Source organism: Morone saxatilis, unplaced genomic scaffold (assembly GCF_004916995.1).
Source record: "Morone saxatilis isolate NCDOM2014 unplaced genomic scaffold, NCSU_SB_2.0 Contig22, whole genome shotgun sequence".
Taxonomy (NCBI): Eukaryota; Metazoa; Chordata; class Actinopteri; family Moronidae; genus Morone; species Morone saxatilis.
The window spans coordinates 13787375-13799560 of NW_023339785.1; the positions used below are offsets into that span (position 1 = coordinate 13787375).

The window sequence follows — 12186 nt, forward strand, 5'->3', positions numbered from 1 at the left end:
ACATTTAATTTAAATTAAATTAAATTTGATTTATTTAATACCACACATGTAATTTAATGTCTGTTTGTTATCTGCACCTGTGTTAAATAATCCCTCCTGTGGATCAATATCTCATCCTGCTCCCGAAAAACCTGATCATCCTGCAAGCCGCGAAGCAGGAAAACGAGCGCACCCTTATATAGACTCCGCCCCGCGGGGTGTCGATGGGCGGGGTCTGCTCTCTGGTTGGGAAGAAACAGCGAAATGGGGGGGGGGGGGGGGGGTGTGTGAAATGAGGTCACGCAAGCCTTTCATACGCGGATGTTAGGTCGTGCATCGCCATACATCCACTGTTACTGTCTCAGGCGAAGTAAAACAGGGACCAATAAAGGTGGTGGGCGGCAGAGAGGCAGTCAAACTGGGCCCCCTCCATGCAGACAGGCGATCAGCTGAGCCATGTTAACAGAAACACCTCCAGCACAAGAAGAAGCTCACACCGACACTTGGTACAACGCACAGAAATCTTTTTATTACATAACAGGCTTTAGTGGGCTGACACACACACACACACACACACAACCAGCCAGTGAGCCGCTGTTACACAAAAGACCATCAGTACATTATCAGCAGCACACACACAGATCATACACACACACACACCACAACATCACACAACAATTTATTATCACAACAAACAAGTCAGAAAAAAATAATGCTACTCAACTGGATTTCGTTGATGAAAGCGTAATAATGTGCATACGTGGACTCCAACAGCACCGCCACCATCGTCTTTATGCATTTTATACTAAATTAATCCTTAGAAATAACTTCGCTGATATTCTAGCTTCTCTAAATAAGATTATCCCCTGTATGCACCACCAGGAGGCGACAGACTACAGTCCACCACAAAGCGATTAGGTCCCACATTGGGCCATCTGGTTGTTTACAGGCAGAATGAGAAAAATCTACACATTGATAATAACACGTTTTCAAACACACCATACAGACAGAAAGTAATTTAAATGCAAATGATTAATAAAAGGGTATGTGCACAGGACTGATATGGTTCAATTTATATATATTTTTAATGTTTTAATAGCTTTTAAAACAGATTTAAATAATTGTCGGGGTAAAAACAGGGGAGCACCTTAGGAAATGTTCTTTTTCTTGAAACCTATTTCCTAGACACACAACAAAGACATAAACAAAGAGGACATTAATTCAACATGTAAGTGTGAGAGAACTAATAATTCACAGCATTAATGGTGTTAAAGGTGTTGTACCTGTGTAAAACCTTTTTACGAGAAGAAGCTGTAGAGATAGGAGAACCCAACGATTCCAATGATGGCACAGCACAAAGTAATCATCATCTTTTTCTGTCGGATTCAATCAGAAAACAGAGAGTTAGTCAGACAACAGCGTGCAGTCATTCACGAGTCACAGCCAAACACAAAACAATTATTCACATTTATGGACACACTAAGTTTGAGGAAATGATTGAGCAAAAGGAGAACAAAGGGTCAAAGAGGTTAGGGTGTGTGTATTTGTGTGTAAAGAGAGAGAGAGAGGAAAAGGTGAAAAAAACAAAACAATCTTACCTCCTCTTTGACACCAGTCTTTAAAAGCTGTACTTTGCAACACAGTGGTTAAAATGCTGGGCCAACAATGTGCTGACAGCAGCTACTGCCATCCCATAAAGAAAAAAGAACATTCACACAGCTCTACAGTAAAGTCATCAAAAAGTGTACAAATTCAGTTACATATTGACATCCAGTCACTCATAAAGAGCAGGGAGGAGATCGAAAAAGGAAACACTCGTCAACCAGTCATTAAAAAACATAAAATCTTTAATTTCCATTAAAATCACTGGCACCTTAATTTAAAACATTGTACAACAGCTTCAGTTTTCTTCCCCTCCTCATTGCAGCCTGTGCTGATGGCTAAAGTGGTTTTGGAGAAGAAGAAAACAAAGCTTGAATAGACGCATTAGGATTGAACAGCTGAGGACAGAAGCCAAAAAGAGAGCAGACTGTGTGGTCAAAAGACCAAGCTGGAGGGGCCTCTCACTTTGAAGTGCTCCCTGCACAACCAGAATTAAAAAGGCACCATTCAGGCTCTGGTCTGGAACAAAGACTTCTCTCAGTGACGGCAGCCCTCATAATGCACAAATGATCTACACATGTGGTCAATATCTGTTGATTAAAATGGATCAGTCTCTTCTCTTTGATGATTGGACGTAATATCTCTGACACAGTCGTTGTACGGACAGCTGGAATCACCTGCTTCGACTGACTTGTTAAATCCACTGTGGTTGAATCAGCTGACACATTCCCTCTACCAGGAAGGTAAGGTCTAATGAAATGATGGTGACCAACCAGAGTTAAACACAGTTGCCGATTTATTGGGTACACAAAGCTGAAATAAAACCTGCCTAGTAAAGCAGTTTCATCAATGTGTTTTCTTAAAAATATGGACTCAAACCAGAAGAAAACATCATGTTATAATGTTGTTTTTGTTGAAACTGTTTTAGATTCAACTGGAGGTTGTACTCTGTGGTGCTGTTAAATTGTAAATTGTTACATTGAGAGTTGTTTCTAATATTTTGTTCACCCCGTTTATATCGAGGGCAGACTAAATATTAGACACGCTGCTTAAGTGTAATGTAACACAATTCAAAAACACCACTAACTATTGGCTCTGAAATATATCTACAAAGTTTAACTAACATATCTCTGAAGCTGTTTAAACAAAAGCTGAACATTACAACCTTCGTGAACATAGGATTTATTGCAGGGCTGCTGTATTATAACGCATTAGTTTGAGATAGCTGTACCCAATAAACTGGCAACTGAGTATATTTATAGTAGAAATATGAGACCTAAAATAAGCCAGGAAAAGCATCTCACACTAGTAAAGAGCCACCAGTCAGGGAGACCTCACTGTGTGTTAGAGTTTCCATTTACACCTCATCCTGTATTAACTTTCTCAGCGACACGGCATTAAAATGTCCGATAAATATAAAGGCTAATCTGGCACTTACAGGGAAAAAGCTAGTGTTACTACCGATCTCCCTTTACTCCCTTTGGCATTAAAACAATATGTTTTTACAGCTCTTTAACAAGGGAGACAATCATGTCTATGTATGTAAAAGGTCAAGATGGCTAACATTGTAGCAGGTTAGCAAAGATACAAAACAAATAATCAGGCATTTCTTCCAGACGTTGCAGTGTTCGGGTAAATCTTCCACCACCCCCACAGCCTGTCTTTCTTTTCTTTTTTTGCTTGTTTGCTTATCTTAGCTCCACCTGTCCATGAGATGTGTTTCCATAAGCATCATCCTTCACATTTAAAAACCAGAACCACTGGGTTCTCCAAATTGAAGAATCATAAGTGAGCACACCGATCCTCTTCAAGTTAAAGAACCGGGACATATTCGTGGCTAGATATCAACAAAGAAATTCTAATAATTCTATTATTTACATGATCATCTGAGCTTAGTTACAGACATATAATAAGACATATTCTGAAATGTGCAAGTGCTGGAACTCCCCAAAACCAACCTAATCCAAATACAGTGAACATACAGTAGCTATCTTTCAATCACAAAATGTGTCAAGGCTCATAAAGGCAAGAAATAACAATGATACAGGAGGTGATGTGTGCTTCTACACGGCTTCACTTACTGGAAATTAAAATAATGCTCAGATGACAAACACGTATTCTTTGGCACTGAATGTTGAACAATGAAATGTTTAGTGACACTGGAGTGATGTCATGATCAGTTAGTTTTCAATTCCCTTTTCCCATCCACAGAGATACCACAGGTATTGTACCTCATTGTCAGCTTCAGTCTCATTTCCTCATTTGTCATTTGCAGCACAGCATCCTCAAACTGTCCAAAGCCACCTGAGAGTCAGACAGACCCTCACAGAACCAGGAAGGATGGAAGTCTTGTAGGTTTTCTTTTTCCCATAGGTCAAACGTAACATTAGACCTTCAGTTTGTTTTTTATTTGATCTGCTGGTTAAATATTATTGATATCCATATGGAGAGATTATCAGGTTTTTTCTTTGGTGGGCCAGCTGATGGAGGATAGAGTAGAGTGGGTGATGCATGAACTCATGACGGCGGTCCTGCTATAATGTCTGTGTGAGGATGATGATGAGGAGGATGAGCACAACCACAGCACACACGGCACCAATAATGATTATCTTCTACAGAGAGGGAGATACACAGAGAGAGAGACAAAGTTAAGAATACAGTGAATGACGGGGGAACACGAGCATTGAAATGAGCCCACAGACCAAACACCAGCTGAAACTGCAGCTAACTCAGCTAGCACTGCTTGGTTTCTTCAGCAGTAACCCGAGGCAAGTGCCGCGGAATAGGAGAAAAACACACACCCAGGAACTTCCAATACACATAAACACACCTCAAAGTAAGCCATCTGGATAGAAAGAAAACACAAACACACACACACACACACCCCCAGACACACACACAACACACAGAGCCTGAGGGAAAGAGTGTGCAAACCCTTTTCCAAAGCATGCTTCATACCCACACCCACTGTGGCACTACAGAGGTTATTTGCTCCAGAGTTACTCACCCTTAGCTCTCCTCTTATTCAAATAGCTCATCAGCTTCGCTTCAATCCCACTGACAACCCGATTATGAGAGCTAGTAAGGCCAGCAATACCAGCACAACCACCACAATTATCACCATTTTCTGTTGGGAACAACCAAGTACACACAGTACCGTCAGGACCATTCTCAGTGGGAATCAACAATAAGTATATCCATAATCTACACATATGCAACAATTGTGAAATCTACTACTGTATGTTATACAGTATTTATACTAGTTTTGGATGAGGGAACAACAATGACCGTATCATTATCAAGATTTCGTAGCTAGGTAACCACACAAACTCTGCATCAGTCCCGCTTAAGTCTGATAAACCAGTTTTGTCTTGGCACAACAGTGTTGACTTTATGTTCACCTGTCAATACAAAATGTATTTTAACAAACATGCCGCAACAGCCTTAAGCTAACGAGCAATATCTTCAAACACAGACACAACTAAAGCACAATGCAGCAGTCATGAGCCGGCTGTAAACAAAGACAACGTTACGGTGAGAAGCTGGAGAGAGAAAGAGAGAAAAGAGTGTGGAAGCTGTCAGTGAGTGTGTGGAAGTAGGTGGGAGGGGGGTGGTTTTGGTTCTGGGTCTTGGTACCGGGCAGGTCAGTGGTGTCCACAGGCCACAGGATGGTGGAGGCTCAGGAACAGAGCACATAGGAGGGTCGGGGGTCATCACAAGTCATCACAGGTTAAGGATCAGGTGAAGATCAGGATTTGATGGTGGGGATGGTCTTCGAGTTTTCAGCCAGGTTTCCCAAAAGCATTTTTCTGTTAAAGAGGAATTACGGTTCTTTCCACTTTTCATAAACTAACCGGGCATTCAGACAATGTAGCCCTGTGTTAAAAATTGGTGTTTTATGGTGTTTTAGGTGCTGGTGACACTGACGCCAGTTTAAGTAACACATGCATGAGTTTGAAGGTTTATCAGATGCTATAAAACTGCACAGTGGAAAGCTGCAAAGTAATCTACTAGGAATGTGCACTTGCATGTAGTTCATTGGCCGACGCTGCATTTTGCAAAACTTAAGCCACATAGATTGTATTTCTTAATCACTACAAGGCCAGGCCTGTGAACTTGAATCTGACTCAGTCTTTGTCCGTGACATCAAATTTAATCCATTTAATTTTTCCTATCTTTGTGCTGTCTGTAACAGCAAACGAAAAATTCATCGCTGTTCTATTGTAAATAATAAAATAAAACTGTTTGCGTTGCTTTTGGGAAACCGACCGCTCTTCCCGACTGTAGTCACTCACACGGCGAGCCTCTTGCTGAAACTTTGCCGCTTTCTTAGTGTCCGCTACGGCCCGCTCCACAAAGCCCACCGACTGGTCCATGTTGCTCTCAATCCTGTCAATCATTCCACCCTAACATTGGGCACGATGACAGAGGTGACGAAAAGCAACAAGAGAAAGTAAATAAGAGAGAGAGAGAGAGAGCGAGACAAAGGGCGAAGCCCACAAAACGCGGCAGTTGATGGCAATGTGTCTGCAGGGCAAAGGAGTGTGATCTGTATGCACAGTGTGGTTGAACTGTGTCAAACTGAAAAAAATGTGATGTGTCTAGGAAATAAGCAGAAAAGGAAACAGGAAGAGGTCAAATGCAGACTGGTGCAGTAGTTTGCTAAATGACATTACCTTGCGAGCTTTGGTCTGGTACCTTACAGCTTTTTTGGTCTGTTCCTTAGCCACTGTTATGTGGTCCACTGACTTGGATACATTCTGCTCTATGTTGTTTACTATGTCACCCTGAAAAACAACACAACCACCAATGAGATACAGAGCAACAAGAAAAGTATAGTACATATTTTGAAAAATACTATCGGGTTTGACGTTGATTATATTGTCAAAACCTCTAGTGTTACACAAGTGAAGGCCAGACAGCCATGAGGCGACTGTTTTTAATGTCAGGGGGAAGCATTCATATTTATGTTGTTATGTTATGTTAAAACTAAAAACTGTAAATAAAAAAGGTTAAGAAAACAGTTTCCAGGGAAGAAAAATCACACAACACAAACAGCAGGTGTGACCCTTACCTCAAACAAGCCTTTCCCTCAGAAAGCATGGTGCAAGCAGCAAGAAATATGTGGTTAGACGTATGTATGCATATATGTACAGTAAATGACTAATTCACTCTGGTGTAAGTCTGCTCTGATGTCTACAATGATGCTTTATTCATACATCTTACTAAATGCATTCATGTTGGTTCCATCAGTGTTGGGTGATGAGATGGTGGCAGTGGCAGAAGAGAGTAAAGAGAGGTAAAAGAAAGGCATGGAGCTGGAAAAGAGGAAACAGACACAGATGCAGATTGATAGTCAGACCACAGTGGTGACAGGAGGGGAAATAAACAGGAGAAAAAGAGTTGAATACAGTCAGGTTTGAACAACTGGGAAAGGGCATTGGAAAAGGTTAAGAATGAATGTAGAGTGAATAAATGAATGAAATGGGTGACAGATTCCTAAAGGTGGGTGGAATCATGGGTAGGTGGATGTACTGTACCTGGCTCTCCACCAGCATGGCGATGTCTACAAACATATCGTGTAACTCTTTGATGCTACTTTCCAGACGGACGATATCTTTGTGTCGGGCCTCAATCTCACTCAGGGCTTGTTTAGAGATGCCAGAGTCAACAATCTGTGCAGAGGAGGGGTTTATTGTTACCACAGGTTCAGACAGCGAAATCATATCCTAGTATAAGATTTCGTCTTTATTTGTTCTGATCAGTTCGGCCATGATCTGGTTTAGTTTGCATCCTACCTGAAAAGGCAGCTAACTAGGAAGTGAACTGAAAATGACTGGTTCTTCTAGCAATACCGAGAAGTATATACAATTCTTCCAAATTAAAGTGTCACCGCTGCTTTAAAAGGAAACGAGCGTTCACTTCATAAACCTGGCAACCAGTGTTAGTTCTCAGTAGGTAGAGTCCAATAATTGCAGGGTTGGCGGTTCACCTCCTGGCTCCTCTTGTCCACATGTCAAATTCCAGTTCCTCTCGATCAGGCCGGTGTGTTGCATGGTGACTTGCTACCAGTGATGTGTGAGCATGTGTGTGTGAATAGTTGAATTACAGACACACTGATGCAGCCCATTTACCAAATATAGGGGGTACACTAACCTTACCCGTGGGATCTAAAAACCATGTGTAGATTCAATTCTTTAGGGCCAATGTGAATTATAACTCATCAATCAATTCTGTGCTATTTGCTTTTATGTAATGTTTGACAACGTGTGCTGTGCAGTTTTGGTGCCACAGAAAAATATATAAACTATCATCAGGAAGAAGAAATGATCTCCTACATTCTCAGGGTACACTCCCAAGTTAGATTGTATCATAGCTGCTGGTTTATCATGCTGTCTGAAACTTTGAGATGGGTTAAGCATTACTGGTATTAGCTGTAGTAGGAAAAAGAAAGATCTCTTTATCTGCCATTTATTTCTTTTAAGAATTGGCCATTGGATGTCAGATAGTATGTCAAAGGAGGTGTGAGGCCAAAATTCACATGCACAGCTAATCTTTAATCAGTTGATATGTTTTTAGCTTTACTGACAGCTTGGCTTTCTCTCAGTTCAACCCCACCCTGATCAGTGTCAAGAATGTTAGAGTACCGTTAGAAACAGCTGTAATGTAATGTACACACACACACACACACACACACACACTTACCCCTGCAGTAAACACAGCAGCATTGCCACTCTCCAACATCTCTTCCAGTTCATCATCTGTTGTTGCTTTTCCAGCTGGAAACCGAAGGAAAGGACAAGACAGGAAAAAGTTAATGACACAGAATACCATGTGACCATCACATGACTTAATGTCTGTGTATGCGAGTGTCACTCACTGATCTCTAGCTGTCTCTGAATACGTCCTTTACTCCTCTCCCTGAAGTCCACCTGCGCTTCATTATACTTTGTCATTACCTCCACGAACTTCCTGGACAGCACTGCATGCTGGGAGACAACAGGGAACAAAATGAATTAACACAACAGTAAACTGGGATGTACTGACAATTTGCCTCAAGTCAGGCATACATGTCAGGATCGATACCCCGAATCACATCTCACAAATGTCAAACATACATTTTCATGTCAAAGACGGAAGTTTACACAATGTTCTAAATATATTGTGGATTTTAAATCCGAAAAGAATCATGCAAATAAGCCTGTTCATTTTTAATTTACCTCACACACAATGTTTTTAAATTCTGCAGTAAGAAGGTTTCCATGAAACCAGCGTGACTTCAGGTGGACATCATTTACCTGCGATTTACGTATCCGCATGTCAGCCGACACCCTCTCCTGCTCCTCTGACTCCAGATTCCTCTCGATGGCTGGGAAGCAATCCAAATGATTTATGATTCAACCACACATCACTGTGGAATTTGTCAGTAACATTTCACATTAAATCCATTAAACGTCCCTACACCCTGTGTGTGTGTGTGTGTGTGTGTGGTGGTGTGTGTGTGGTAGGCAGACTCACTCTTGAGTTTGTTTCTTGCATTGTTGGCCATCTTCTTTATGTCATTGGTGATTGCCTCCAAGTCATCCTGTGTTTCTGGGAAGGAAGTGACATTTTGCAGAAAGTTAGCAATGGGGAGAGAGAACCACATTTATTACAGATAAACAGGTAATGTTCTCAAGTCAAATGACACTAGGGAAAGATCTGCCATCTTCCAAACTGCTATCCCTTGATTCTCTGATGTTTTTAAACCAGTGAAGCTAGACAGAAAAATGCAAAAAATTGCATCTTAAGAGGGAGAAACATTAGTAAGGGGTAGGATTAGGTTAGAAAAACAACCTTAATATGACCCTAAGTGAGTAGGGTGAGGTGAATAGGAAGAAAAGCTGGTAGTAATATCTTACTCTGATCTGATGTGGGAGCAGACAGGATGACCGAGTAAAGCTTTTTGACTTCAGCCACATTCTCATCAATTTTATCAATGCTGTTCCTGATGTCTTCAATCTGAAAAACACACACACACACACACACAACACACACACACAGCATGAATCTCAAATGTATGCAAATGGCAAAAATTAAGACGGTCACAAACATTCACCCATGTAACCGACACACTAATACACTGATAGTCACACTAACCTGACAGAAGAACTCGTCCATGAAGGCTGCGTTGTCCACAGCGATCTCCACGTCCTCGTCATCTTGATCGCATGTCTAACAGGATGAAAGTAAACGCTTTATCAGAGTAGTTCCAGCTGGCCAGAGAGAACGTGGGAAGGGTATTACATGTTTCTGCCAAAGCTCAGAATATAAAGCATGTCATCAACACCTGGGGATTAAAGTTTCATTCAGACGCAGACACCTCTGTGTGCCCGTATGGCAATTTATATCCACTGTTAACCATTCATCTAGGATTTGTCAATTGCTGTTTGAAAACACACGGTTCGAAGTTGGTCCCACCTCGACGCGGCTCAATGAACGTGAGAGCGAGAGCAGCGGCGGTCGAGCAAGCTATAGAATTAATGAAGAGAGGGGGTGGCGTGACACAGGGGTCAATCAGAGAAATTATTTGCCACATGTCCACACATCTACACACAACCATGCGCGCGTCAAGTTTGTGTGAATGCCGCATTTCATCTTGTTTGCTGTGGCTTCTTTGCTCTAAGTGTGTTTGTGTGCGTGTAGCTCAACCCCGCCCTCGGTCTAACACACACACACAGACCACTGCTACATCTTTATAGAGTCTCGACCTCCCCTACAGTCACACACCACCCTGCGCAAAGGTCAATGCTCAGAAACGCCCTGAACGCAGCAAAATAATAAAAAAAAAATAGAGGCAGAGGGCAGATACAAACACTGCCACGCACTTCCAGTGGGCCATAGGTGATGAATGAAAGGAATTGTTTTTGTATGAGTCTATACAACGAAATCCTGTTATGCACTTAAATCCTGTGTCTATTATCACCTTGTGGTCGTAATGCCTTTTTAGGTTTGTAATAAACGAATACTTCTGCAATACTTCTGAGTATCTGGCTGCAGACGAAAGGGCAGACCTCTGCAAGAGCACGCACAGGAGGCACCGCTGGTCTCTGAGTTAGCCGTGCATCTGGCCAGGCCGTACTGTACCAAAACACAACTTTATATTTTTATTCAATAAAAGCAATATGAGGCACTGAATTTGATGAATTTAGTGTTCATCAGAGACATCGAGCGAGTGAGACAAGAATTAGGTTGGAAAAACAATAGACATTGCCACAGCGGAGTATTTCTGGGGGCCGTGCCTCACAGATTAATGTACAAAAACATTTAGAACTTTATTGACAGATTCTGAGGAAAAAAACAACCTTAAACTGGGTGGACCTGTTTGATTTCATTTGCGGACAACTGCATTGTTACCGGTGGATGTACAGTATGCCAACTATAACGTTAACAGAAATAACCTAGGTCCACCAAGCTTGAGCAGCCCTTGCATCTTCTTCATATTCAGCGTACAGACACGTGAGTGGTATCAATGTTCTTATGTCACTCTCAACAACAAAGCAAATATAAACCATCACAACACTAAGCAACTGTAGAATATTTGCAAACTCATGATTTAAACCAGAAACTAAAGAATCAAAGAACAGGAATACGTCAAATAACAAGTAAATAAAACTAAGAATCTGGCCAATCATTACATATTGTGCCAAATAGATACATTTTGGTCTTTTTGTTATTTTTATAGGCCAATAGCAATATTCTATCTGAAGACTGTGTTTGGATTTTGTGTCTGATTACTGTTTTTTTTTGTCAGGGTGGAAAATCCACTGTCTAGCACTTAGACCACAAACAACCACTTACTAATGAAATTGCTTCCTGGTTAGCAGCTGAAAACATCAGCTAGAAATATTGGTCTGACCCTAATCAGCCTCCACTCAATAAATTCAGAGAGCGTCACTCTGTGAGGTCATAAATGTGTCACAAGGGACAGTCGGTAAACACAGGGCAGTGCCGCAGGTTTGCCACAAAGACCGGCTGCTGAATATTTACACGGTGAGGGACAAGGGCCGGGCTCCAGGAACTCAACCTGTTTTCTCCTGGCTTTAAAAAAACCACAGGGGAGGTACAGTAAACAGAAGTCACAGGGCCGTGCTGTGGCGGAGTTAGGGAGGAATGACAGAGGGAAACTAGGAATTAAAAGGGACAGTAAGCTCACTTTGTTCCCTCTTCTTTTCAATTACTTCTGCATTTTACAGACACATCTCCAAGCACCTAGAGAGTGTACATCTGCACTCTTAACATGTAGTAGTTTGTATTCTTGTTTTCTAATGGGTGACCGAGAGTCTGAAGTCTAGACACTTGACTTTCCTGGAGAAAGTAAGTCTGGTTCAAAGTCAAGGCATGGAAAAAGTTAAGCCAACACACCTGACGACGTCCCTCATATCACCTGACTCGGCCTCTGTCTCTAAATTAGTCTCAATAAATATAAATATTACACTTCATTTACCCTGAACTAGAATAACTCTGTAACTTTAATTATTCTCTTTAACTTCATAATGGACCTACCATGTTTATTGGTTACTCACTGCACAATACAGTCATTTAAAAAGGAGCAAACAGCTGAAA

General features: G+C 41.5%; 1 protein-coding gene across 4 annotated transcripts in view; it reads right to left on the reverse strand.

Moving 5' to 3' along the window:
* Positions 1–1213: 1213 nt before the first annotated feature.
* stx3a (syntaxin 3A) overlaps positions 1214–12186 on the reverse strand; it is a 14312-nt gene continuing 3339 nt past the window's right edge. Inside the window, exons 2-11 of one of the 4 annotated variants that reach the window (XM_035669354.1) lie at positions 9721–9795; positions 9483–9582; positions 9100–9174; positions 8880–8950; positions 8462–8570; positions 8287–8360; positions 7122–7256; positions 6258–6368; positions 4589–4708; positions 1809–4193 (exon numbers count right to left, since the gene is read on the reverse strand). In XM_035669354.1, the coding sequence (XP_035525247.1) occupies positions 4619–4708; positions 6258–6368; positions 7122–7256; positions 8287–8360; positions 8462–8570; positions 8880–8950; positions 9100–9174; positions 9483–9582; positions 9721–9795 (840 nt within the window). In that variant the 3' untranslated portion in view covers positions 1809–4193; positions 4589–4618. Of the gene's footprint in view, positions 1356–1808; positions 4194–4588; positions 4709–5876; positions 5988–6257; positions 6369–6655; positions 6900–7121; positions 7257–8286; positions 8361–8461; positions 8571–8879; positions 8951–9099; positions 9175–9482; positions 9583–9720; positions 9796–12186 lie in introns of those variants that run through there. The other 3 variants (XM_035669356.1, XM_035669355.1, XR_004796982.1) reach the window with 3 other exon arrangements.